Source organism: Leptidea sinapis, chromosome 21 (assembly GCF_905404315.1).
Source record: "Leptidea sinapis chromosome 21, ilLepSina1.1, whole genome shotgun sequence".
NCBI classification, from domain to species: Eukaryota; Metazoa; Arthropoda; class Insecta; order Lepidoptera; family Pieridae; genus Leptidea; species Leptidea sinapis.
In genome coordinates, this window is record NC_066285.1 from 1616248 (window position 1) to 1642900 (window position 26653).

Genomic DNA, 26653 nt, shown 5'->3' on the forward strand with positions numbered 1-26653 from the left:
ATATTGATACGGTATGCAATAGAGCCCAATTTGTCCTCAGTCGCCTTTATCCACTTGTGTGTGGGCGAAGCAAACTTCCGCTCAAACACAAAGTGACGCTGTACAAAACCATCGTACGGCCCATACTGTCATACGCAAGCGTCGTTTTCGCGCACACCCGACCGAGCTACTTACGTCGTCTGCAAGTAGTTCAAAATAAATTCACGCGCATGGCAACCGGAGCCCTGTGGTTCATCCGAAACGTTGACATTCACCGCGGCCTAGAGCTTCCGACGATAACTCAACACTTTAAAGAGATCTCGCGACGCTTCTTTGACAAGGCGCCTAACGATCCCAACATCTTGGTTAGGAAGGCATGCGGGTACACCCCCCTTCACCATAGTCTCAACCCAATAAGACGTCCCAGACACGTAACGGTAGACCCGGATGACGACATCACCATCGCGAACGCGACACCCACACAAACACCGACACAGACACGCACACACCGCCTTCGCAGGCGTAGGCGCGGTCAACCACCGCAAACCACTGGCACTCGTCACTCTGACGATGGCCAGCGGCCCGCACCCTAGATACACCACACATTGTTTTTGATACCCGACGAGACGTTAGTCCTCGTCCTGTAATCGCTTCACTACACTCCCTCACACACGGACTGACATACACCACTTACACAATCACAAACACACTCCACAAACAGACACAAACACAAACATACATGCACACAAACATTTACACTACGTACATACATACAAACACACATACATACAATCATAAACACATACATACACACTTACATACATTACACAAAACATCACCACACTCGCCGGCGAGTGTGTTCTTATCACCTTTTCATCTTTCATCTTCATTTCATTCTCTCTCCTTCCCACAAGCACACAGCCGGTCTGAGGTTCGAGTCTCCTTAGGAGATGCCCCGCGACTGTTGTTGCGTAGTCTTTGCGGCCTCCACGGCCCACGTCCTACTTCGCTGTGAAAGCCAGAGCTGCTAACAGCACAGAGGAGGTTTTAGTCGGTATGGGGCGTCCGCTTACGCGGACACTCGAGTCCGACATATTACGCCCCGTTCCGGGGCGTAAATACGTAACAGTATTTCCTCCTCTCAAAAAAAAAAAACCCCGAGTCCCGACGCTTCACTCGTAGTCGTCAGTCGAGTCCGCTCGGCCTTGCTGTGCGGTTGTGTAACGCGGTATAACTGATCACGTGAGTATATCAGCTATCGTCGAGAGAACGTGACGGTGGTCGTACATTGATACTCATCAATGTACATCTGTAATTACAGGTGATCTGTATGATTCTATGAGTTGATGTACAGCATTATGAAATGGTTCTTATCAGAGCTAATATTACGTTATACAAAATAAAATGTTCTTATCAGAGCTAATACTACGTTATATAAAATAAAATGTTCTTGTCAGAACGAATCTTTCGGCATACGCTTATTACAGTTATTATGCACGATTACTATTTCTACGATCTATAATGCTACGTTACAAGTTAGATATTAGGCATTTGTATTAATTGATATTATTGGTTGTAGGTACAGCTACAGGAGTCCCCTTCAAGTGAAACGCACCGGCAACTTGATGTGTCGGCCTGTCCTGTCCTTGACATTTTGATAGGCTGGGACGTCAAGTTGTTCGTAGGGTCTGGTAATGTGGTATTTCGGGTATTGGTGGTATGTTTTTCAGGTATGGTATCGGTAAGGTTTTGGGTAACTTGTACAGGTAAAGGTAATGAATATAGTGTATTGTTTTCTTCAGTTTCATTGCATAAATATGCAGGTTTTAAACGGTCGATCGATATGTTTGTTTGTCGACCTGGAAACTGAATGGTATAAACTTTACCGCTTCGTTTGATAACACGGTACGGTCCTTGATATGGTGTTTGTAATGGTGGTTTAACTTAATCTATTCTAATAAACACATGACTGCATGTATGTAAGTCTGGATGAACAAATATGTGTTTGTTATTACGATGTGAAGTAGGTGAGTGTGGTTTATTAGCTGTGATATGGGTACGTAATTTATCAACGTAGGTATGATCTAATGAGGTAGATGATGTTTGTGTGTTTATGTCGAAGAAATCACTTGGTAGACGAAGGTTATAGCCGTATGTTAGTTCGGCGGCGCTAACGCCTGTGTCCGATCGTAGAACTGCGCGCAGGCCTAATAATACGGTTGGTAGTTCATTGACCCATGCACAGGTGTTTGTTAACCTTGAACAAAGGGCTGTCTTCAAGCAACGATGAAAGCGTTCTACCTTTCCGTTACTCTTTGGGTTATAGCTAGTACTTCGTATCCGTTTAACTCCCATAGTTTTCATGAGGTTGGTAAACAGAGAGCTTTCGAATTGTCGGCCTTGATCGCTTGTTAGTGTCGCTGGGCATCCAAATCTTGAGATCCAGTGATTGTATATGATATCTGCAATTGTCTCGCCTGTAATATTGTCGCTAGGGATTGCCTCAGGCCAACCAGTATGTCTGTCGATCATTGTTATCAGATAACGATGTCCTTGAGCAGAGGTAGGTAGAGGTCTTACAATATCTATTTGTATATGCTGAAAACGAGCGCTTGCGTCAAAACATTGAATTTTGCTGACTGTGTGGCGTTGTATTTTACTTTTCTGACAATTTATACAAGTTTTACTCCACTTCCCGATGTCGATATTCATTGATGGCCAAAAGAATTTTTGAGATATTAATTTACGTGATGTTCGTATTCCTGGGTGAGTAATATTATGTACACTATTAAAAATTTGTTTGCGGAATTCTGTAGGTATGTAAGGACGTACATGAATTGTTTATGTTTCGCAATATAATTCTAGGTTCGTGTTAGGTACATTTATTTCCTTGAACGTTAAGTTTGGTTGTGAATGAGTTGTGTTATGCTGCTGTCTCGCTCTTGTGCGTTTGATAATTCGCTGTAGTCGATCGTAGGTGACACGGTTATTGTTTCTATGCGACTTAATGCGTCGGCAATAATATTGTTTTTTCCACTGATGTGTCGAATATCGGTTGTGAATTCACTGATGAATAATAATTGGCGCCTTCGGCGTGGCGTTTCGTTTGCAGTATGTGTTTTATTCATAGCGAATGTGAGGGGTTTGTGGTCTGAGAATATAATTAATTCACGTCCTTCAAACATCTTACGGAATTGTTTCACTGACTTATAGGCGGCTGAGAGTTCTCTGTCATACGCTGAGTATTTCTTCTCCGCCTCTGAGAATTTCTTTGAGAAGTAACCGAGTGGTTGCCATTTATTTTCGATGTATTGTTGTAGGACTGCACCTACTGCATTGTCAGACGCATCGCAGAATATTGCGATAGGGGCATCATGTGATGGGTGAGCGAGTAAGGTAGCTTTGGATATACTATTCTTGCACTCTTTGAATGATTGTGATGCTTCGTCGGTCCATTCAATTATTGTTTTATCACGTTTCTTGACATGGTGTAGGTAAGCGTTTAGCGGAGCTTGTATTGATGCAGCATTCGGTATGTGGTCACGATAGAAATTTAACATGCCTAGAAATCGTCTTAAACCTTCTATAGTTTTCGGTTTTGAATATTTGGTAATGGCTTTAATTTTCTCTTCTGGTGGCTGTATATCGTTTTTTGATACGATGTATCCAAGAAATTTAACTTCCGTTTGGCCTAAGTTACACTTCGCGGGGTTGATAGTGATACCGTTTTCTTCCAATCTTCTAAGAACTGTTCTTAGGTGATCGCAATGCTCAGTCTCGTTTTCTGAGGCTATGAGCAAATCGTCGATGAATGGGAAAACGTAGTCTAATCCACAGAGCACTTCGTGAATAAATCGCTAAAATGTTTGTCCCGCATTCTTCAGACCAGGACACGTGCGAGAAAATTCGAATAAACCCATTGGTGTGATGATAGCTGTTTTCTCTATGTCCTGTTCCCTGGTCTTCAATTGTTGGTAAGCGCGGTTGAGGTCGATTGTGGAGAATATTTATATGTATAATATATATATGTGGTATGCGCATCGACAGTGAAATGCTGGAGATTTCTGTCGCGGTTGGCGCTGGGAGTGGCTGAGCCTGGTTTGTGTCTTCCATTTCTTCGTCGGGTTGATATTCCTCGAGCAGAGATTCGTCGAACAGGAATTCGTCGTTTCGGCGAGCTGGTGAAGCTGTTCTTCGATGTGTAGCCGGGCAGAGGTTTGGTGTTCTTCTGATCTGGCTTCCTTCCGTCGGCGTTCTTGTTCGGGCTTCCTGGCTTCCTTCCGTCGGTGTTCTTGTTCGGGTTCCTTCCGTCGGTGTTCTTGTTCGGGGTCACCACTTTAGAGACTGAGCGTTTGACGATTAAATAAAACAACTGCTTGACTGTGAGGAATATGTGGAAGATATATATTTATTAAAAAGTTACATGGTATATATATAAAATCTTACCCAATCACAATTGTTACTTAAAAATATTTACAAGTTCAGAAAATACAGACCAATACTAGAGCTTACATTTTAACCAATAGTAAAACGTTTCATTCACTAAGAATTGAGAATAATATTATGTGTTCTATCTCGCTCTAAAACTAATGCTATATAACGCAGTTTGTGTAAAATGTTCTTATCAGAGCTAATACTACGTTATATAAAATAAAATGTTCTTGTCAGAACGAATCTTTCGGCATAAGCGTAAATCGTGCATAATAACTGTAATAATACAGTTATTATGCACGATTACTATTTCTACGATCTATAATGCTACGTTACAAGTTAGATATTAGACATTTGTATTAATTGATTATTGTATTTTTGGTTGTAGGTACACCTACAGTTCTGTATTAGACATGGTGAGTGACGCTATGCTGCCGAAATTTGACTTCATCAGCAACTTTAGTATTGAATTCCCCACAAGAGAGGACTGGTTAAACAGTCGAATTACTTGGAAAACATGGAGCCTTAAATGGTATACCGATGGATCCAAGTCTGGTTCTGACGTTGGCTGTGGAATCTTCGGAGAGTGCCCCAAATTTGGCAAATCTGTCAACTCGGGAAAACTTGCCTCTGTTTTCCAGTCGGAGGTATACGCCATAATATAATGTGCGGAAACCATCCCAATAAAGGCTACGTCGGCAAGTGTATTTATATCCACACAGATAGTCAGGCTCTGTCCGCTATAGACTCCAACAGAACAGTCTCAAAGCTTGTAGACAACTGCCAGGCTATACTGAATACTCTGGGAGGAATAAACAGAGTTTCACTTAGATGGGTTCCAGGACATGCAGGGATCGAAGGCAATGAATACGCCGACGAACATGCAGGAATTGGTGCTAGAAGCACTCGATTTGCCCCTGAACCCTTCTGTGGTGTCCCAAAGAGTCTTGTTAAATCAACCCTTGATACATCATGTTCACAAGAGTGCATTAAACTCTAGAGCAACACTCCGGGCTTATCGCATTCCAAAACCCTAATCCGAGCCTTCAACAAAAAGGCTGCGAATGAGGCACTAGGGCTAAGTAGCGAACTTACGCATATTAACCATTTGAGATACGTCAGCTCACTTCAAAAGACATAATAAGATTAAAAGAATCAATGTTAGCAGTGAGCTATAGTTAACAGTGGCTATCACAATAGATCACATTGGTCGCAGTGAAACAGGGCTGAACTGAACTGGATCAAAGCCACTTTACAAACCATAACCATACATGTTCTTTGGATGCTGATTGCAGAGTAAATCAAAGTGGATGTAAATACGATTACCTACTAAGAGGCGGGACTGCCGAAGAAAAAGTTTAAATTTAGTTTAGTACTTACGTACTTAGTAGCAGAACATTATATTTGACATATGATTTTGAAAAAGAAATGAATTAAAAATAAAATATGGCGACGAAGTATAATCCCGCTAAGTTTGAAAGTGAACACCTCATATAACTTACGGCCGTTCCCAATATACTATCTACAGAAAGAGATAAATTACTACATTCCAACGTCAGTTATTAGCTGACAATAATCTGAAGCTGTCCCAATATACCCGATAAGTTATTCTTATCGCCTTATATTGGGACGCGTGAATTGCAATTTTCATACAAACTTCTATCGCTGGTAAGCTATACGTTCTCCCATTGACAGACAGCGTGTACGGATAAGGTGAGCTACCATCGATAAGTTTAGTGGAACAGAAAAGTCAACCATAGTTACGATTTTTATCTCAAGTTGGCCACAACCGTAGATAGACTGAATATTAGTGGATATCGGCTATCTCCATTTTTACAAGGTTAAAGCCATCATCAGTCAATCTATCAATCACTGCATGTTTCATACAATCGAGAGAATCACATAAGAGTAATATAAGTGTGTTAGAGCGATAGACAGACCATAGTTAACTTTATATGTTCTTTCTTTTTTTTCTTATAACAATGTTTTATTATATAAAATTTTATTGACATGGGAGTGAAATTATTATTTCACTCCCATGTCAAAAACTTTTGTTAAAATTAACACATTGTTGAAATGGAAGAGCGGAGCTACTTGATAGAGGTATTATTTGCCTAAAAGGAAAATCCAGCCACTAGTTGCTGTAAACTTATGTGTTAACAATTATATGCTACTAATCCTTTCCAAAACAAAACTAAAATATACACGCTTTCATAGAAATCATTTGTAATATTAATTCCGAAAGACTAAGAAGAATACCTTAACCTTGAACGACCTTGAAATTCAAGATCGCTTGTACGTATGATATAAAATGTAACTATACAATATTTAGACATCATAACTACTGAAATATATTTAAAGATAGTTTTTCATGAAAAGTACACATATTTTAGAATATTTCAAAATAAACAAATAATAAAAAATCAAAAAAGGAAGCACTGATTCAAATTCCTTATTAACCTCTTGTATGTTAACGCGCCCATTACAGGACACAGTCTGTGGAAGGTCCTGTCACAGGTCCCGCCACAGTTGCGATCACCTTGCTCAGTTTCGAGCATATTTTGACGTTCTTATAGTTCTTACTCTTTTGCCCACATGAAAAATTGTATTAGAATGAACTGACTCTCGCTCTCATATATAATTTAGCACGTCTATGGTACAAAAAAGTTCAAATTTGTTGTTTTAATCTGTGACAAGTTCAATCAGCGATTGTCGCGATTTCACGATTGTTTTTGTACTGAACTTTATAAGTTTTAAACTGAGATTTAAACTGGAATAATCATGGAATAGTAAGTAATATTTCATTTTATTTACTCATATTGACATATTCTTTACTTTTTAAGTCAAAAACAGCCTTAGAACCAACGTACAAGTAACTTTACAAATTTGTACGTGGATTTCGTTTTGTCATATTTGGTCGGAAAATTATTAAAACCTTAACGCATCTGTGTAGTTAAGTCACAATTATATTTAACTTCAATATAGTGATTACAAAATACGTGTAATTTAGTCCAAAATGTGTAAATTCCGAGCTCAAAGACATGAAGACACTCAAAAGTCCTGTTCTGGGACTTGCCACAGATAGGAATTTTGAATCACAAAATGGCCGCCGGTTGGATAATATGGAACAGGCTATTGAAGTTCATGTTCGATTATTTTATCGATTTTCTTTTGTTATTTTAATTAAAAAGTATTTGTTTTTTTTCATATAGCTATATTTTAAAAAGTGATTGGATGCTGTGTCTAAGGCAGTTATTATGACGAATTAATTTAATTTAAAAATCAATGTTGATCGATATTTAAAATGTATTTTATTGACTTGATTGCTTTTAGTAAATCTAATGTTGTTAAATTTTTTTCACACGGAAAATGTTAAATTTGCACACACAATTTGTTTTTATTAAAACAATAACAACAATGATGTAACCCGAGGGCGCCTCGCAACTACCAGGTGTGGCGATACTTTGAAGCCGACTGTCGTGCAGGACTACAACATATGTATGGGCGGAGTAGATCTCTAAGATCAACTCGCAATGTATCCCATGGAAAGAAGGTGGACTAGAGTGTGGTACTAAAAATTTTTTAGAAAGATGTTGAACGCTAGTGTCCCGAACTCATATATTTTACTAAACAAAAATCTGCCATTGTCACATCGTAAATTCCGGAAGACGTTATTTACTGATTTGTTTGCAGCATGCAGAACGCCTGCACCCAATGCACCCATCCGAGCAGCAGTACACACTCCTGCACAATATGATTTTATTAAGCCCGGAAAGCCAGACCGACTAAAGTGCCAATGCGCCGTCTGCAAGAAGAGGACCATTACATATTGTAAAGCTCGCAATGTAGCAATGTGTGTATTCACTTGCTTCGAGACATACCATATTAATTTTTAATTTAATTTTAGTCCGAAAAAAATACAGGGATAATTGGAAGGTGTTGAAGGAGGCCTTTTGCCAGCAGTGAGACAATACAGGCTGTTAATAATAATAATAATAGTCCGAAAACCTTCTACTGACACGACCAAATTACAGTGTCCTGTAATGGGATGCGTTAACATACATGTATAAGTTGTATACATACTATATAGCCTTCATAGAGCAGATATGTTCATTTTTCACTATGTTTAATAACATGGTTTTTGATATTTCTCTTCCAAACATGTTTGTTTTTTTGTTGTATTTAAGTCCTAGTTCTATGTAAATCTTGAATAATTAATAATGTAATTTGTATCAACATAATTCTGCAAAATCTTAGTCTTTATGAGACAATGTTTTTTGTACCAATTATGAGTCTCATTTTTGATACTTTCATACTCAAGATATGTTGAATATTACAACGTGTCATTATTTAAAATAGCTTGACAATAAGTTAAAATTATTGCAAACAAAAAATGCTTTGTCCCTGACGCCAGGAATGTATTATTAACTAACGAGATATGAGACCCACTGAAGTGACTTTTGAAGAGGTGCTTTTTTGGTTCCAAGTTTAAAAACAAGTGTACTGAAAAATATATGTATAGAACATATGCCATTTGTTTTTTAATTTTATCATATATGTTAGATTGTATAAATAAAATATAATATTACATCCAACAATCGTTTTATTTTTTATACATGAGAGAATAAAAGTTATGTTTTAGGAGACCAATATTATTTAACCTAGAACAGTTGCAATGCTATACAAAGTTAAGTGTAAGTAGTGTAAGAAATTTGAAGAATATATCTTAATTATAAAATTATCTGTAGTTTTACAAATTTTTAACTAGATTAAGAGAACATCTAGTTTTTTCAAACCTAGGTCGCAAAAATTAGCGCTCAAACCCAGATCTGTGGAAAGTCCTGTAATGGGATCCACAGATGGGCTTGAATTGTCATGTAGACAGTTGACATACGAGAGGTTAAGTTTGAATGAACGCTATTTCAAGTCAAATTTATCTTAACAGAAACTATATATTATATTGTTACAATTATTCTAATGTCTAGTCTAGTATAGTCTAGACTCTAGCGGCCTTACAAATAAACTTGGTATAAAGTTGTAACTCATCATAAATAAAGAATATGCAAAATGTTTACAATATCGTTGACAACACTGTAAATACAATGATAATCATGAAGTTTTCCGAATGACAATCAGCCTTACAAATAAACGCGGGAAATGTTATACGTCCGAATTAACCAATCGTAAGCAAAATGTCTATTTGTAAACATTTTGCATTTACTTGGTTTATGATTAGTTATAACTATATGCCAATTTTATTTGTAAGGCCGTAGATATATTATTAAAATAGCAATCTACCAAATATTGGAAAAAAAAAAAAAAAACACAAAAATTCTGCGAATTTCACTATCACATCGGCGGCCGATAAATACTAAAGTCCCGCACTCTTCTTCCATTAACTGTTGTATGCCAACATCCCATTGTCTTAATCCTAATTTGTTCATAATTTTACGGACTTTTAGTATATTTTGAGTTCAAAGTAAAATAGCAATTCCTTAAGCCTGCTCTTCATTACAATTCAAATATCAAAATAATTTAAAAGAATACGATATTTTGTAAGCGTGCAGTTGCAGTAGCGTATTATTAGTAGAAGGCTGTTAGGCTATCCATCTCGGCTCTATTGCATCAATTAACCTCAGAGCAAAAGAAAATATACTTTGAATTTGACACTTGACAGTGACAATCATAATAATTTTATGAATACAACAAAAACTAGACAGAAATTAGAAATAGAATTTGTAATGAAAAAGGGCGGGAAACTTAAGATCGGTCGCACGTATTTTAATAATTTTTCATTTTATTTTTAAATTTCATGTAAATATTTAGATATTTTGATCAGATAAGTTGTAGTTTGTATATATTTTAGTAGTTAGTTTTTATTAAAGTGTTAATTTGTGTAAATTTCATCCTATTGGTAAGTCTTCTTTTCTGCACTTTTCTATGATATGATGGACCCCCCGGATGATCCTGGGGGGACAGCCCCTGATATAGGTCATGTAGTGACAATTTCCAATAATGACGAAGGTAGCACTATGGATACAGATGGTTCTGTGTCTCAGACATCTAGTGGCCGTAAAAGAGTGTCAGCTCGACCCAGAATATGCAGACACTGTAATAAAAGACGACGAAAACACCGTGGTGATAAGAAAGATATTAAGGAAAGTGATTACAAATGTGTAGACATTAGTGACAAACAAATTCTTTCCAAAGTCGATTCCTGCAATAATTCTTCTATAGTAGTAGAGACAATACAAAAAAATAACACAGACACTCCACAACAGCCACAGCCCCCTGTTGCAAGGCTGTTATATAACTCATTAGATGCTGTTCCTTTTGTTGTACACATTCAGAAACAGTATTCATCTCCCGATGATAATGTTACTTTACATCCAGTTACATTTGGTCGTTTTCTCAAAAGAAATTCTATTAAAAATATTGTGAATGGAAGTTTAAAAAGGATAGGCCGGAATAGGTTATCTATTTCTTTTTCTAAGTACCAAGATGCAAATGACTTTGTTGAAAACAAAAATTTTGAAAATGAAAAATATAGGGCTTTTATTCCATCATTTTCTGTGAGTAGAATAGGAATAGTCAGAGGAGTACCAGCTGAGTGGTCCGAAGAGGAAATAAAAGATAATGTTTCTGTTCCTATTGGCTGTGGTCCAATCATAAAAATTAGGAGAATAAAACGAAAGATGATCATTGATGGACAAAACCATCTTAAATGTACTGAGTCTGTGGTATTTACTTTTGATGGACAGTTTTTGCCTAAACGAGTATATATGTGCTACACTTCTCTTACTGTAGACTTGTATATATATCCTACTATTCAATGCTACAATTGTTGTCGGTTTGGTCATGTGAAATCTCAATGCAGATCTAAACCAAGATGTTTTAGATGTGGTCAAGGACATAGTGGTGATAACTGCTCTGTTCAAGATGATTTTATATCTTGTTGTTTATGTAAAGGTTCCCATATTGCAACTGATAAAAAATGTTTAGAATATGAAAGACAAAGAGCTATAAAGGAATCAATGGCTAAAAACTGTATTTCCTATTCAGAAGCTTCAAAGATACATCCATCTGTCTCTCGAATTTCATATGCAGATACATTACTCTCATCACCTAACATCACTCCTAATACTTTTCCAACCCAGCATCAACATTCAACACCTAAAGCTATAAACAATACTTCATATAAAAAAACTGTTTTTGTTAAACCAAAGCCTCCACCTACACTTAGCAAAGGATATGACATATCTGCTCACCAAGAAATTTTAAGGGATTTTAATATTCCCCAACCCTCTAATGGATGTGCATTAATTAACAAAGAAAATGAAAATCCTTTGGAATCCTCAGTAATTGATTTAATTATTTCTCTTATAAAATCTCTTAGTCAATCGAATGAATTTTCACCGTCCAACGCTGCCTTATTAGTTTCTGCAATTACTCAAATTTATAAACCAAATAATGGACAAAGTTCTTCAATGGAATTGTCAAAGCATCACTCCTAAAAAAAGTGATCTTATTTATTTATTAAATAAATATAAACCTTATATCTGTGCTCTTCAAGAGACATGGTTGAAACCAGGATCTTTATTTAAGATTCGTGGTTATTCATGTCTCAGAGAAGATCGTGTGGATGGGCATGGCGGAGTAGCCATGCTTGTGAAATACCCTCTTTCCTTTTCTCTCTTCTCTTTTCCTTCTCACAGTAATGATTTTTCTATTATTGCTGCTTTAGTTGAAAATATCTGTTATGTATCTATTTATATACCTCATCCTTCTTCTGCAATCTTAAATGAAATTAAAGATATTATTTCCATTCTTCCGAAGCCTTTTATGATCCTTGGTGATTTTAACTGTCGCCATGAATCCTGGGGTTACTTATCTTCTAATAGTTATGGTAACACATTAATAGATATATTTGATTCAGTGAATTTGTGTATATTAAATGATGGTCGTCCTACACGACGTTCTCATCCTGACGAGGGCCCAAGTGCTCCAGATTTAACAGTCACTACACCTAATCTTGCTTCTTCTTTGTCCTGGGATCCATGACGATCTACTTTTGGTAGTGATCACCTCCCACTATTATTATCATTTCCAACCTGCAATAATAACAATAAAGTATTACATAAAACTTATTCTCCTCGTTTAAAATATAAGCTTGATGATGTTGATTGGGATTTATATAAAGATCTAATAAAAAACAAAATTATTACACTTCCAAAAATTAATCCAGGTACAGAATATCAGTGTGCAGATTCTTTAGCAAGAATCTTTATTGAGGTTGCCAATGAGATATTTCCAAGTAAGATAGCTCTTTGGGTTTTATTCCTTCTCCTCCTTGGTGGGATAACGAATGTACCTACTGTGGCAGTAAAGAGAAGAAAATATGCTGAAATTACATACTGTCAATGTTCCACTGATGAGAATTTTGAAATTCTTACAAAGAGTATGTCAGAAACTTCAAAATTTCTAAAGAAAAAGAAATTTGATGGCTGGAAAAATTTCTGCTATTCAATATCACCTGATGTCAAACCATCTCTTGTATGGCAAAATATAAGAAGGTTTAGATCTGCATACAAAGACTCATCCCCAAAATCAATCCCTTTTCATTTAGTTAATAGCTTTTTAGATAAATTGGCTCCACCTTTCGTTCCTGAAGACTTAATAATTGGTTACCCTGTAATAAATATAAATAATGATAACTGTTTTGGTTTAAACAGTATATTTTCTCTCTCTGAACTAAAAGGTGTATTGTCTCATGTTAAGGATTCTGCTCCTGGACTGGACGGTATTCCGTATTCCTTTATCTCTCATTTAGATGATGATGCTTTATTTTATTATTTATCTCTTATAAATTCCATAGTGACATCTGGTAACATCCCCTCCACGTGGAAACGTCAAGAAATAATTCCCGTACTGAAACCTAATAGGTGTTCTTCAGACCATTCTGCCTATCGCCCAATCGCACTTTCTTCTGTTTTGATGAAAATTACAGAACATCTTATAAAAAATCGTTTAGAATGGTTTGTTGAGCATAACGGTCTATTATGTGAATCCCAATTCGGTTTCAGACGTGGGAAAAGTACTATTGATAGCTTAAGTATATTCATTTCTGATATTCAATTATCATTTTCAAATAATAAATCAGTAATAGCTGCGTTCTTAGATATAAATTGTGCCTATGATAATGTCGTAATAAGTATTTTAAAGAGTAAGCTTTTACAACTTAATATACCTCTGCTATTAACAAATTTTATCATAAACATGCTTTCCGAAAGATACATAATCCTGAAACTAGATGACAGGAAGTCAATTACTCGACTTGTTTCAAAGGGCCTCCCCCAGGGATCAGTACTTAGCCCAATATTGTATAATATTTATACACACGATTTAAAATCATCACTTAATTGTGTAAATGTTCTTCAGTATGCTGATGATCTATTAATTTACTGTCGTGATTTTTCTATTGAAAAAGCTAGTTCTTCTAAAACAAAACCGCTGATAAATTTAAAAACTTGGTTGGACTTAAATGGCCTTGATCTATCACCTGAAAAAAGTACAATAGTTTTATTCACGAGATCAAGAACTCCTCCTCCTATTTCTATATTTTATGAGGGTTATCAGATTCCAGTTAAAGATAATGTTAAGTTTTTGGGAATTGTCTTAGATTCGAAACTAACTGGTATGCCACATTGTGATTACCTAAATGCTAAATGTGAGCGTACTCTTAATATTTTAAGATGTCTGTCAGGTGTTTGGTGGGGTGCGCACCCTTTTTGCATGAAATTGTTATATAATGCTCTTATAAGAAGTATATTAGATTATGGTACATTCTTGCTGGAGCCTGGTAGTGTTAAGGCATTTAAAAAACTAGATCTCATACAGTCCAAAGCTTTACGAGTAGTTTCTGGTGTTATGCGGTCAAGTCCTATCAATGCTCTTCAAGTAGAATGTGGTGATCCTCCACTACATCTACGTCGTCAATATTTAGCAGACAAAATTATATTCCGATCTTTTCAGTTTCTTAACCACTCTCTTTATAACAAACTTCAGAAACTTTCTCATCATATAGATTCATCTGCATATTGGTCAAATAAAAAACCACCTTGTCTAATCAATAGTTTTAAGAAATTTATCAACATAAAAGCTCCTATTCATCGATCCATTAATTATCCGCTTTTCAGTACTAGCTTTGAAGCATTAATGTTGCTTCCAGAAATTAATTTTAACTCGGATTTAAATAAGCACGATATTAGTACAAATTTTTCGTTTAATCTTCTTAAAAATACTGTTTGGATTGATTACCATCATATTTACACAGACGCGTCTAAACATTCCTCCTCGGATCCCGTTGGTGTAGGTGTCTATCACGCTCAATTTAAAATATCACAGAAAATTAAACTTCCTCCGGAAACATCGGTGTTTACTGGGGAATGTTATGGTATTTTTAAGGCTATTGAATATATTATTCTATTTAAACTTCCAAAAACAATAATTTTCTCTGATTCAAAAAGTGCCTTACAGTCTCTCAGTAGGTTCCCATTTAAATCAAAAAACATTTCTTCTGTTGTCATAGAATTAAGAAATCTATTAAATAAATGCAATCACTTTGGTCTTTCTGTGTTGTTTGTATGGATCCCCAGCCATAGCGACATTCCTGGTAATATAAAAGCAGACCAACTAGCTAATGAAGCCGTGGTCGAGTGCGACATTTTCCCTTATAAAGTTTTTTGCCAGGATCTAGGTGCTCTTCCTATAGTTCACCTTCAGGATTGTTGGAATAGACTTTGGACTGAAACTGGTCAATCAAAAGGCAGGAAATATTTTAACCTTCAGCCACTTATTTCATTTAAACCATGGTTTTTCCGTGCCAAATGCAATAAGTTAGTATGTTCTTCTATCATAAGAATGCGTTTGGGTCATGTTTGCACTCCTGTTCATCTTAACAGATTAGGCATTGTATCTACTGACATGTGTGAATGTGAATCCGATAAATGTGATCTAGATCACATTTTCTTTTCATGTTCTCTATACGACCGCTCCTCATTCCTGAATGATCTAATATCTCTTAATGTTCCTTTTCCTACCTGTATATCCTGTCTAATTACGTATCCATGTAAATTTTATAAAATATTGTCATCTTTCATTCTTCAGAATCATATCAAAGTTTAAATATTTGTAATGTTGTGTAAGTAGCAAGTATATATGTATATTTATGAAATTTTTAATATCCGTTTCAATCCTCTTTCTACTTATCTGATCCTTTCCCGTGTTCCGTATCCCTTTTTAACTTAGTTTCCCAATCTTATAATTAACGTTATTGGCAAAAAGTAAACGCTATTGCCAAAAGAAGAAAAAAAAAAACTCAAGAAATTTTTATTTTTCACTAACCATTAGTATTGTCTACGTTAAACGTTTTGAAGTTTAGAAGAAGGATTTATATTAAATGATTTTAAAGTTATGCAATCTTGTTCAGTTGAGAAACACTGAAAATGTTTTTGCGGTACTGATATAATTATTAATAACAGAGATAAAATAATACCATAACCCTGCACTTGCATTATATAATGACATAAACAATCCAGTTTGAATTCCTCATAAATGCTACAAGAGACGAAATTCGAGAGAAGATTTTATAATGAAAATTGGTTGGATTCAAAAAATTGTTAATAAGTGGCCAGGCCGCCGAACTTTGGGTATTTATAGATTTCTTCCGTTGTTTTTTGTCCTAGGATCAGCTCTAGAATTTTCAATGATTAACTGGAAAGTAGGTGAAGTGAATTTTTACAATACTTTCAAAAGACGTCAAGCCAAGACTATTGTAGAAGAAAAATTAGAAAAATATTCATCTTTAAAAAATAATAATTCATCATAATATATAAGAATATGCCTGCTGGAGTAAGCTGGGGTCGTTATCTTTCATTCACTGTGGCTGCTGGGCTATCAATGCTTGCAGGTTCACAAGCAGTACATCTGCATTACAAACCACTAGTGGACTTAAATGTGTACCTTAAGAAGGAATTGAATAATTTACCACCAGATATTCAAGATAAAATAATGGCAGAACTTAAAGAAGAAGGATTTTTGAAGTAATTATCAATAATGTTTTAATAGTGTGTAGATACTGTATAATGTGTTATTAATGTGAATATCAAAGTTATTATAACCTGAAAATAACTGCTACCTTTTATTTACTTGTCATTTGTTTTCAAATAATAACATTTGTTAAGACTGTGAAACATATTTGGAAATATCTATGAAACCTTAAGTCTTCAATTGGTAGTTAAAATGTATGGATTTCAAATTCAAATAAACTTTATTAATATTAGGCTTAAACTAAGAGCTTTTAAATAGTCCCTATAAATATTTCTTTTATATTACTGAACTTACCATTTGTTGGGGAAAAGTTGAGCTTGTGAGAAGAACATACAAGAAACTCAACAGCCACTCTTTTTTGTGGAGAAAAGAGGATTCTATATGAATTTACTTTGGTACATCTTTTCTCTGTGGGTTAAATTGTATTTTATATTATGACATTGATATAAAATATTGCTTTCTGGATGTTTAAATGGAAATGTTTGCACTTAGATGTTAAATATATTCAGTTTTAAAATTACTTGCTTACTGCTGTAAGTACATATATCATTTGATATTCATCACTGGTTCACTCTTCGTTTGGAGTAGTGGAGTTGAGAGTATGAGGATTGAAGTTTTACTTAAATCTTATCCTAGTAGCTTAGCTTCTTCATAAGGCTTAAGATACCCAGGGAGTTTAACTGGAGTATGTTTTTAAGTAACAAGATTTCAAGACTCACCTAAAGGTCCAGCCTATCAGGCCCTTAGTATAGTCTTGGGATATGATAATAGTTCATTTAAATTCCATGATTTAAAAAGCGAGTCAACCTCTCAAATTAAACACATAGGAAAAGAAAAAATAATTGTAAACAAACTAATTTATTATTAATTGCAAAAACAACATTATCATTATATTTACAATAAATGACTATAAACTAATATAATTATTAAATATTAACAATGGGTTTGTACCTATAAAATATGCATTTATAAATTTTAAACTTTGATTTCAATAATAGGCAATATATATTTAGCCAAGTACACTATTTTGAACTTTTTGGCCTTACAAAATATTTTTCTTTATTTTCTGTACCACTACTCAGTGTAACTTTAAATGACCAAAAAAAAATTAGCTTGCCATGCAACAAAAACTATACAAGATTATAAATCAAAATATGCAATGTAGATTAGTCCTATTTTTCTTGAGGAAGACCTTTCATTCATATCACCTTTATTACAAACTAGTTTGGTTGCAATTTTGTTTATTTGAGAGCAGTTATGTTAAGCATTCAGAAAAAACTGTACTTGTGTTACTGTAAAAATAGTATTCCTTATAGTTGTCAATCTCATGGTTCACCTGACATACACAAACTTGCAAATATCTTATCTGTTAGGTTAGTGTTTATAGTTAGATACCTAAATATACACATCAATCAAAGGTCAATGTATTTACTGCATCATTTCCGTATTACTGGTGTAATGTCTAACTAGCCACAACTGTGTCAAAGCAGGCAGAAATGAAACCCCCATTGGCCAGGGACTTGACATACTTCGTTCACCGTTGGCTTCTTCCATCAACGGCATCATATAAACCCTTTCAAACTTATACTACTTCAACATATTCGTAACCACTTGTGTTAACCAGATGGTTTATGGTTTAGATAAACATGCTGCCTGAGTAATTTTGTCAGGCAACAATGTTGACCTGTTCACCCACTGTAGGTTAATAGAGTTATAAACACGAAACAGAACAATTTCGAAGAAATACTTATAGAAAATTAATCACACCTAAAGCTGGGACCAAATATTAATATGAATGATGTGATGACAAAAGAAAGTTATGGAACGAATGTGGTTTTCACATTCTGTTCTCATGGCATTTAGTTGAGTTTCATCAACATTAATATTAGTGTCAGTGATTGTTTACATGTTACAGTATTTTAGAGGAGATTCAGTTTCAGGTATTAATAATATTTCTAGATCCATTAATTCTCTCTTCTCTTTTTTGGTAGATAATTGTCACTACCCACAAATAAATTAAAAAAATCTGCTACAGTCTATAGCTAGGTAGGTAGGTACTAATAATCACTGTCATCTATACAAGTATTATTTTACTTTTTGTTACTGCAGTCTTTTAATGTTGCTAGGTATTGTCACCTAGAGGAATTCGATATAGTTTTGAGAATCCAATCCACATGTGATGTGACGTCATCGTAAATCCGAGGCCTTCCTAAACCGATCTTGGTGCAAGCTATGCGCCAACCACTGACTCCGACTAACGACCAGTGTTTACTGACTCCATCGAAACACATCATGGAACTGCCAGCGTATTCTTCTTCCTGCAACATAATAATACATTTGTGTGAGATGTCCTATATTATATAGATAAATATATGTTTAAGTTATTCTATTTTCTATTGGTTTTTTGCTATACTATATACCTACACTTGTTGACGTTTTACAAATTCAAATCCTGAAATCTAGTGGTGAGGTCCTGGTGATCGTACTCTCTGATCCTACAAGCTCAACCAACGTCAGACACCAGATACTTTATCTTTTGTTAGAAGAAATAAACCGATATAATAATATGTAAACATTATGTAGGGTTATAGGTAGGTATATTTCAAAGTTCATACATAAATTCAAAAGAAAGGTTGACACTAGCCCTCTTATTCATAATGGTCCGCTAACTTTAAACAGCCGCTTATGAGTATTTTTTTCTTATGCTGACTTAGGTCAATAGAAGAAGACAGAGTGAGAATTAGCAATGCTTTAAGTTAGCAGACTATTATGAATAAGGGGGTAGTAAGGGGGGGGGGGGGGACTTAGGTCAATAGAAGAAGACAGAGTGAGAATTAGCAATGCTTTAAGTTAGCAGACTATTATGAATAAGGGGGTAGGTATTTAGATACGCGATATTAATTTAATGATAGACTAAACATGTAGGTTAGATTTCTTGAGGTACTCTATTGAGTAGGTAATGTAAGTATAGGTTACCTACCTACTACCATTAACCTACCACTATTAAGTTATAAATATAATGATAGCATAGGTATACCGTACGGACCTACGTAATAGTGGTACGTATAGATTTATAATTAACATGCTCTGCGACTGGACCCAAAGAGAATTTAAACACTACGTTCACTGGATCTGCCATCTCTCTATCACCTAAATTACGGACCCTGGACTAAAAAGTCGAAAACCCCGGACATATTTTGAGTGAATTTTAGCCGGACGCACGTGAAAAAAACTTAAAACATCTTGTTATCATACATTTTTTATAGAAGGTCAATTGCAAATGCTCAACAATGCAAATGGAACGAAAAAAAAATACCAATCTCAATCATTAATAGCAGGTGTCTATTTGTCGCGCTGAATTTTTAAGTACTTACCTATAGGATTAATTTAATGCAAATCATTCAATTTCACCCGGAAACTATTTAAGAACCCCGCCCGTACCGATGGCAGCCCTATCAACGACGGCTCTCGCTGAGTTTTTAGCGTTCGCTCTAGAAATCAGGTAGGAAGGGGCGCCTAAAGATCAATAATGCGAAACAATTACCAGCGAAAAAACTTATCTTAATGGCACTTTTTAAAGGCTCGAGCCTGGCCCAAATGCATATGAAAAGTGTTCATACTTACTAACAATATCCGGACGACCGAGCCTTTCTCAATGCTCGGATTTTTAAGAATGTACAAAACTTGAAACAAAAAAAAAACTAATAGGACATCTGGATTCGATCCGGGGTCTTCTGCTTTCCGGATCACCTAACCTGAGCTATAATAGTCTTGTATATAGTGGCGAAATTTACCTTTGTATTCTAATGTTATTGTAGCTGTTTCTCATTCAAACATGGATAAAACCATTTTTTTTTAAATTGAAACCTAGCTAGATCGATTTATCACCCCCGAAATCCCCTGCATACTTAATTTTATGAAAATCGTTGGAGCCGTTTCCGAGATTCAGATTATATATATATATATATACAAGAATTGCTCGTTTAAAGATATAAGATATGTATGTACCAAATGGTAGTAAAAATACTTACGTCGCAGTCATCCTGATCGTAAAGCGGCTCCGCACAAATACCATTCCCAGTAGCGATACTGACGTTCTCGCAAGTATTCATCGAAGTTGCCACTAAATGAACTCTCTGTAGTTGATCTCTATTCCTTCTCCAACCAAGCGTATTACAAGTGCTTTTATTGTCCATCTTAAAACCATTTCCTGGCAAGCAGGCTGGTCGAACGAAGTCGGTCATTTCCAATGGCTCCTCCAGTCGAATTAGTGCGAGCATGCTGCCTTCTACCGGAGATCGCACCATCCCTACTATTCGCCGTTCCTGCTGCCAGGGTGTTGTGCTTTGAACTCGTACCGATCCTAATCTTGCAGTCCACTCAGCTTTCGGTTGTCCCTGAGAACAGTTTAATAAATAACTTAACTGCAATTCAATTGAAAAGGATGTTGGAATGATTGAAACTTAAATTTAAAATTGCTTTGAGTCACGGCAACTCATTAAATCTTCGCTCCCCTTACTGTTTGTTGCTTCCAATCCCATCAATGTGTCAACGAGAATCATTATTAGCTTACTTGTTCATACTTGATTGCCCCAACTACCAAATACAAGGCCGCGCTTTCAATTACTGTGGGAGTGTTGAGTTTTACAAAGTAAGGATTTGGATTTTAAACTGTGGACACCTAATTTCCGGATGAAAGACCCAGAATGTTTTATTCACCTAAATTTTACTCACAGATCAGCCTAAGTACCTAATGCTTAAAAATTGCAAAACGTGATTTTTCAGTGAATTTTGTACCTAAATACATAGTTTTCTCTATACACTACAAACCTGAAAACAAGAAGCAGTAGATATAAGCCAGGAGGCGTGCACGAGGATTGCATCGCATGCATGCACGTGGGATCTGAGGAGCACCGCGTGCCAGGGCCAGTCACCAGGCTGAGCAGAACGAGGCAATCCTTCCACCCCGTCTGCCGACCTTGCGCCGCGAGCCGACGGGACTCCACATACTACATCAGAAATAATATAAGTACTGAATCTACAAATCAAACTTATTTATTTATTAAATATTTCAATATATTATATAATCACTTTTTAACTTTAATAGTAAATTAAGTGAACTAACTAAAATAACGCATTTAGTGAGCATTGCTTTATGTAGATGGACATTATCTTTTGTTATTTGGTAGAGTTCTCGTGACAGGCATCGGTCATGCTCGTTGTCATGTCGATGTAAATTAAATTGAAAATAAGAACTTGTAATCCTATTCTGTTTTGAAAAGAGCAACCTTAGAGTTTCTTGCTCGTTCTTCTCTCGGAAATCTGCCTTCCGAACGAGCAGTATGAAAAAATATAAAAATATTTCAAGTGTAAAAATATCTAGTAAGTAGGAACCTTAGTACCTATCGAGCTAAATATTAATTTTTCTTATATTTAGAGGCAAATAAATCTTTTAATTTTTTCTTAATTAGATTAGTGTTCATGCATGTAGCTAACTGCTAAGTATGATATTTTATTTCATAGTCTGACACAATAACTTTAATTTTATTTTCTATTCTGCAATTATTTAATAAAAAACTTATTTTTCATTACTAAGGACCGCCTCAGTAGTAGGTATGTGACATAAAAGTAGTTTTTTACTGTCTAGAAAAGTAAAATATGGTCTACCTAACTGATCGCAGACAACTTTGATAACTTTTTTCTCGGGACATTCGCTCCGAATGAAAGAAATCTCAGGCGCGTTCGGGTCCACTATCTCCACATATTCAGGCAGTGATTTTTTCGTTGTACTGTTACCGGCGTCTTCGTCGAACTCTTCCATATCAGGTACAACTTCGGCTGTTATTGCTGATCTAAAATATTACATACCTATTTTATTTATACGGTCGACGATATTGATGTCAATTCATGTAAACACTTTAATATTTTAATCAGTGCTTTGATGAGTTTTTACAACTAAACAAAAAATCCTATGAAAGAGAAATTTAATGATATGCATTTTCAAGCCTTTTTCTTTCCGATGCCAAAACTGAAAACTATTCAAAGATATTTGGTTCAGTATTATAGGAGTTCATCGCGGACAAACAACGTAACTCGATTTTATAAAAACAATTAGAATGAGATGTGTTCTGACTTCTCGTGTACCTATGAAGTGCCTCAATGGATGAAGCCGATATTTGAATCCAACATTACACCCGTAACTTTATTACCAGGTTTATTTTTATAACAGTTTTTTATATTAATAAATGCAAACGAGATAAAATTCTGGAGATTCTTTCTTAATACCTATTAGAATAGTTAATAGTTCTTACTAATTCTACCGAATTGAACTCGGAAACTCTTACCTAGAGTATTTCATAAAAATATCAGTGTAGAGGTAGGTATGTAGATACTACGGGTACTACCGTACCCCTACGTACCTAAATGATAGGGATGTGCACAACGAAGTCGCGACGCTCATCAAGGCTTGCTTGTTGTCCTCATGCGGCGCCGCACAGATTTTACCATAATGACCTCGCTCCGCCCATACGGCGTACCCGACTCTACTGCGGATTGACCCCAACGTGGTCTCGCTGTTCTCTCTCTTCCACGAAGCTAATGATCGAGTCACCCATACTAAAAAGTAAATGGAACAATATTAGTTTACTTAATGTAAGTATGTGTGTATATTATGGTGTTTGTTAGCCATTCTGTTCCACGTGTCATCCATCTCTTAGGCTAGGTTGCATCATATTAGTTGTTACAGGTTTAGATAAGTCTAATTTATCTACACCCATGCTTTAAATCCTCTATTAAAGATTCTGAAACAGTTAGCTTATTGCCAACATTTAATCACCTAATGTCATAATAACCATCCATCATCCAAACGAGTGTTGTAATGTTGTACTAAATTTCATAGCGACACTCCTTTGTTTTGTTTTTCGATCCCTTCATGTGCTAAGAGTTTCAACAGATAGCCACATTCTTATTATGCGTGGTATCTGTATGAATTTCAAAAAGAGAACATTTTCGTTTATGCACGTTCCACACTACCAGAACGTCGCGCGCCGTAAAAAATTAGGTTGACCTGGTGTTAAGTGATCAGCGCCGCCCACATTCTCTTGCAACACCAGAGGAATCACAAGAGCGTTGTGGGTCTTTAAGGAAGGTGTATGCGCTCTTTTGAAGGCCCCGGAAACACCGCACAAGGAAGCTCATTCCGCAGATTTGTAGTACGTGGAAGAATAAATCTATAAAAATACATACAGCAGCCTGATTCGTCGCTGCCATCAGCACAGTCGGGTGTTCCGTCGCAGCGCAGGTGTGGCGGCAAACATCTGTCGTGCAGCGCGCACCGCAGGCTGTTACTCCCCACCGACGAGCAGTGGGAGCACTCCCGCTCGTCTGATGCATCAGCGCAGTCCGGCAGGCCGTCGCACAAGCGCCGGGAGAGGGCGAGCCGCTGGAGGCTATTGTGACAATCTACAAATAAAAGCAACAAAAGCATTACAGACGGGATACTCATTGAATCAGAAGCAAAAACATGGCGAGTCTTGCTGTAGCCATAAGACAGAACTGACACGACTCATACGTAGTCAGAAAGGGATATATTATTGATGTTAACTCGGACATTTAGTCTACCTTAGGCTCGATATTACATAATACAACGTATATACGAGTTTTAAACACGGATTCTGGTTTACACACATTCGGGTAGCCTTTGTTTTTAAGGAAAAGGTTGTCATATGTATTGTGCTTACACAACTGATTTGTTGCAGTGAGAGGATGATAATTTTATTTTTATGTAATTTATGCATGAATTCTAAGAAGTACCTCCAAAAATACAGAAAGCAGATACGCATACCTGCCAGAGCCAAAAATCTAATAGGTCACTGCACTTTTCTTAGGTGACGCCATTTTGTTTTTCTTATGATCCAAGTGAACTTGTATGTCTTGGACCGCGGTCGAGTCCACTCGAATAGGATCGTTTTATACCATGCGAGTAGCTTCCGAATGCACTCGATCCGAGTGTACAGAATGACGAATGTACAGCCATCTGGGCCAACTCAACCTTTCTTTAAACTTCCATCCATATTCGCATAATTATTATAATATGTGCAGTCAGCCACCTGAATTATTTGATGAGCCTTTTGAGATAGTCATTTGCTATTTAGATGATTTCTATAACCGTTATCTATTCTAATGTCATTTTATCCATTTCTATTCGTTATTAATTCTCAAGGGACAACGAACTTTACATCTGAAGGACAAATTACCACCAATCTAATAAATTATTATTTCACGCTACATTATTTGTTGCCGTGGCCAGAAATGATTTCTTATCATCAGAGTATGGGGCTCGCCCGTGGATTTATCAGCACATTTATAGTTTGTGCGTTTGTCACATGGGTTACAATTTTGCTCGTAATTCTGTAATTCGTATTCTGTAATATGTATGTGCAAGAACTACAACTTTTACATACCGTTATAAAAAGTAGATCTTTAGATTATTAATCTAAATATCTCGGACCAATTCACTTTAATTTAAATATTTCAATAGCTCCTTTGTATGTAAAAAATATTAAATCTTACAATGCTATTGTTCTTCAAATCAATATGACAATTGGGAACTCGGTAACTGTGTTGATGAGTGTCTGTATGGATAAGTAAGTAGATACAAATACAATATAGTATTTTTTAAGATAAACATCGCTTCTTCGTTCTCAAAATAATTCACTCTTGCTGAGTAAGCCCCACCCTGCAATATCGAGCAGTTGGATTATCTACAAAGAACGTTCAATTTATCAATTTGTATGACTGTCAACGATCGTAACAGTTTATTGTCATTTGTGTATGCACATAACTACTTATGTTCGTTTATTACGTATTTAAACATTGTTCTATTTTCGAAATTTATGTTTGTTTACTTATCAATACTAATATTATGAAGAGGTAAAAATTTTTAGGTTGTAGGGGGAAATTTTTGGATCTATTGAAAATTCTGTTACCAATAGAAAGCCATATTGTTTGTGAGTGTCATAGGCTTAATCTTAATATATATATTTCTTTGGTGCGTCAGTTGTAACTGAACTCCTCCTAAACGGCTGGACCGATTTTAATGAAACTTTCTGTGTGTCTTCAGGTGGATTCGAGAATGGTTCAGATTCACAATTGAACTACCTCCTAAGCGGTTGGACCGATTGTGATGATATTTTTGTGTGTTCCAGTGAATTTGAGATTGGTTTAGATTCTCAATTCCGTCCATATTATATAATTCTCCTGCTCATGTGTATGTTAGTGAACTCCTCCTAACGGCTGGACTGATTTTTCAAATTAAACACGTGTGTACAGGACAACGTCTGTCGGGTCCACTAGTATACTCTAGGACTTCTTCGATATGGTCGGATTTGCAAAGTAATTCGGAGAAAAAACGGTCATACGAAAACGTTCCTTACGAACACTGCCTGCATGTTCACCAACTAATGTGATTACTATGGTAAATGCGGACGAAGGGGTAACGCTATTACCTATATATACATAGTTATACATAGTTATATACATAGTTATATGTGCAAATTGTGTATGCATACATTTATTATAATTGTTCATCAGCTAGTATTGCAAGTGATACATATGTACATTACCTGGTTCGGGTGCGCAGGAGCCGGGTCCAAAGTAGTCTGGGAACCGGGCGCAGTCGAAATGGGGCTTCAGTCGGTCTGGGAGGCGCGACCCGCATCCCGCGTGGAACTTACGACAGTAGGAACGACATGGATACACCAGTCGACCTTCCTCACATCGCGGTTGCAACATTTGACATACGAAGTCCTAAAAAAAAAATTAAAAAGTAAAGACTTTTCTTTAATAGGAACCTTAAAAATGTTCACACTGAGCCAGATTAAAGTTTAGTGCCCCTTAAACATTATGACTAGATTGCGGTAAACAGATCAACAGAAAGAGAATTTTAATATCACTAATTACTAATTATTATAAAACAAAGTCCTCCGCTGCGTCTGTATGTGTGATCGTCTGTCAAAAAAAGATTAGCCATCAGGGAGCTTTTAACGAAATCGCTGGCTAACCCCTTTGAGATAACAAAATAATATATGGTGGAATTGTGTATTAAGATACACAATTCCACCATATATTATGTAAG

At 36.0% G+C, this 26653-nt stretch overlaps 3 protein-coding genes and 2 long non-coding RNA genes across 5 annotated transcripts in view; 3 read left to right on the forward strand and 2 right to left on the reverse strand.

The window, feature by feature from the left end:
- Positions 1-6994: 6994 nt before the first annotated feature.
- LOC126970708 (uncharacterized) lies at positions 6995-9008 on the forward strand. The gene is made up of 2 exons (XR_007730689.1): positions 6995-7199; positions 8104-9008. It is a non-coding gene; the product is annotated as an uncharacterized LOC126970708 (long non-coding RNA).
- Positions 9009-11755: 2747 nt separating this feature from the next.
- LOC126970502 (uncharacterized) lies at positions 11756-13875 on the reverse strand. The gene is made up of 2 exons (XR_007730653.1): positions 12636-13875; positions 11756-12521 (listed from the first exon to the last, which is right to left on the reverse strand). It is a non-coding gene; the product is annotated as an uncharacterized LOC126970502 (long non-coding RNA).
- A 1894-nt stretch (positions 13876-15769) lies between these two features.
- Positions 15770-16297, forward strand: LOC126970701 (small integral membrane protein 4). The gene has a single exon (XM_050816794.1). It carries the CDS (start codon positions 16061-16063, stop codon positions 16295-16297), a length of 237 nt encoding a protein of 78 aa, XP_050672751.1. The 5' UTR covers positions 15770-16060.
- Positions 16298-16308: 11 nt separating this feature from the next.
- Positions 16309-16599, forward strand: LOC126970703 (protein brawnin). Its single transcript, XM_050816795.1, has one exon. It carries the CDS (start codon positions 16309-16311, stop codon positions 16513-16515), a length of 207 nt encoding a protein of 68 aa, XP_050672752.1. The 3' UTR covers positions 16516-16599.
- A 761-nt stretch (positions 16600-17360) lies between these two features.
- Positions 17361-26653, reverse strand: part of LOC126970700 (atrial natriuretic peptide-converting enzyme-like) — a 39856-nt gene continuing 30563 nt past the window's right edge. The window contains exons 6-12 of the mRNA XM_050816793.1: positions 26142-26325; positions 23764-23979; positions 22938-23133; positions 22186-22370; positions 21349-21527; positions 20550-20915; positions 17361-18836 (exon numbers count right to left, since the gene is read on the reverse strand). Coding sequence (XP_050672750.1) covers positions 18651-18836; positions 20550-20915; positions 21349-21527; positions 22186-22370; positions 22938-23133; positions 23764-23979; positions 26142-26325 — 1512 coding nt within the window. The 3' untranslated portion in view covers positions 17361-18650. The remainder of the gene's footprint in view (positions 18837-20549; positions 20916-21348; positions 21528-22185; positions 22371-22937; positions 23134-23763; positions 23980-26141; positions 26326-26653) is intronic.

Excerpts from the sequence above, each read along its gene's own strand:
- LOC126970703 (XM_050816795.1), top strand. The coding sequence starts at position 16,309 with ATGCCTGCTGGAGTAAGCTGGGGTCGTTATCTTTCATTCACTGTGGCT.
- LOC126970701 (XM_050816794.1), top strand. The coding sequence starts at position 16,061 with ATGAAAATTGGTTGGATTCAAAAAATTGTTAATAAGTGGCCAGGCCGC.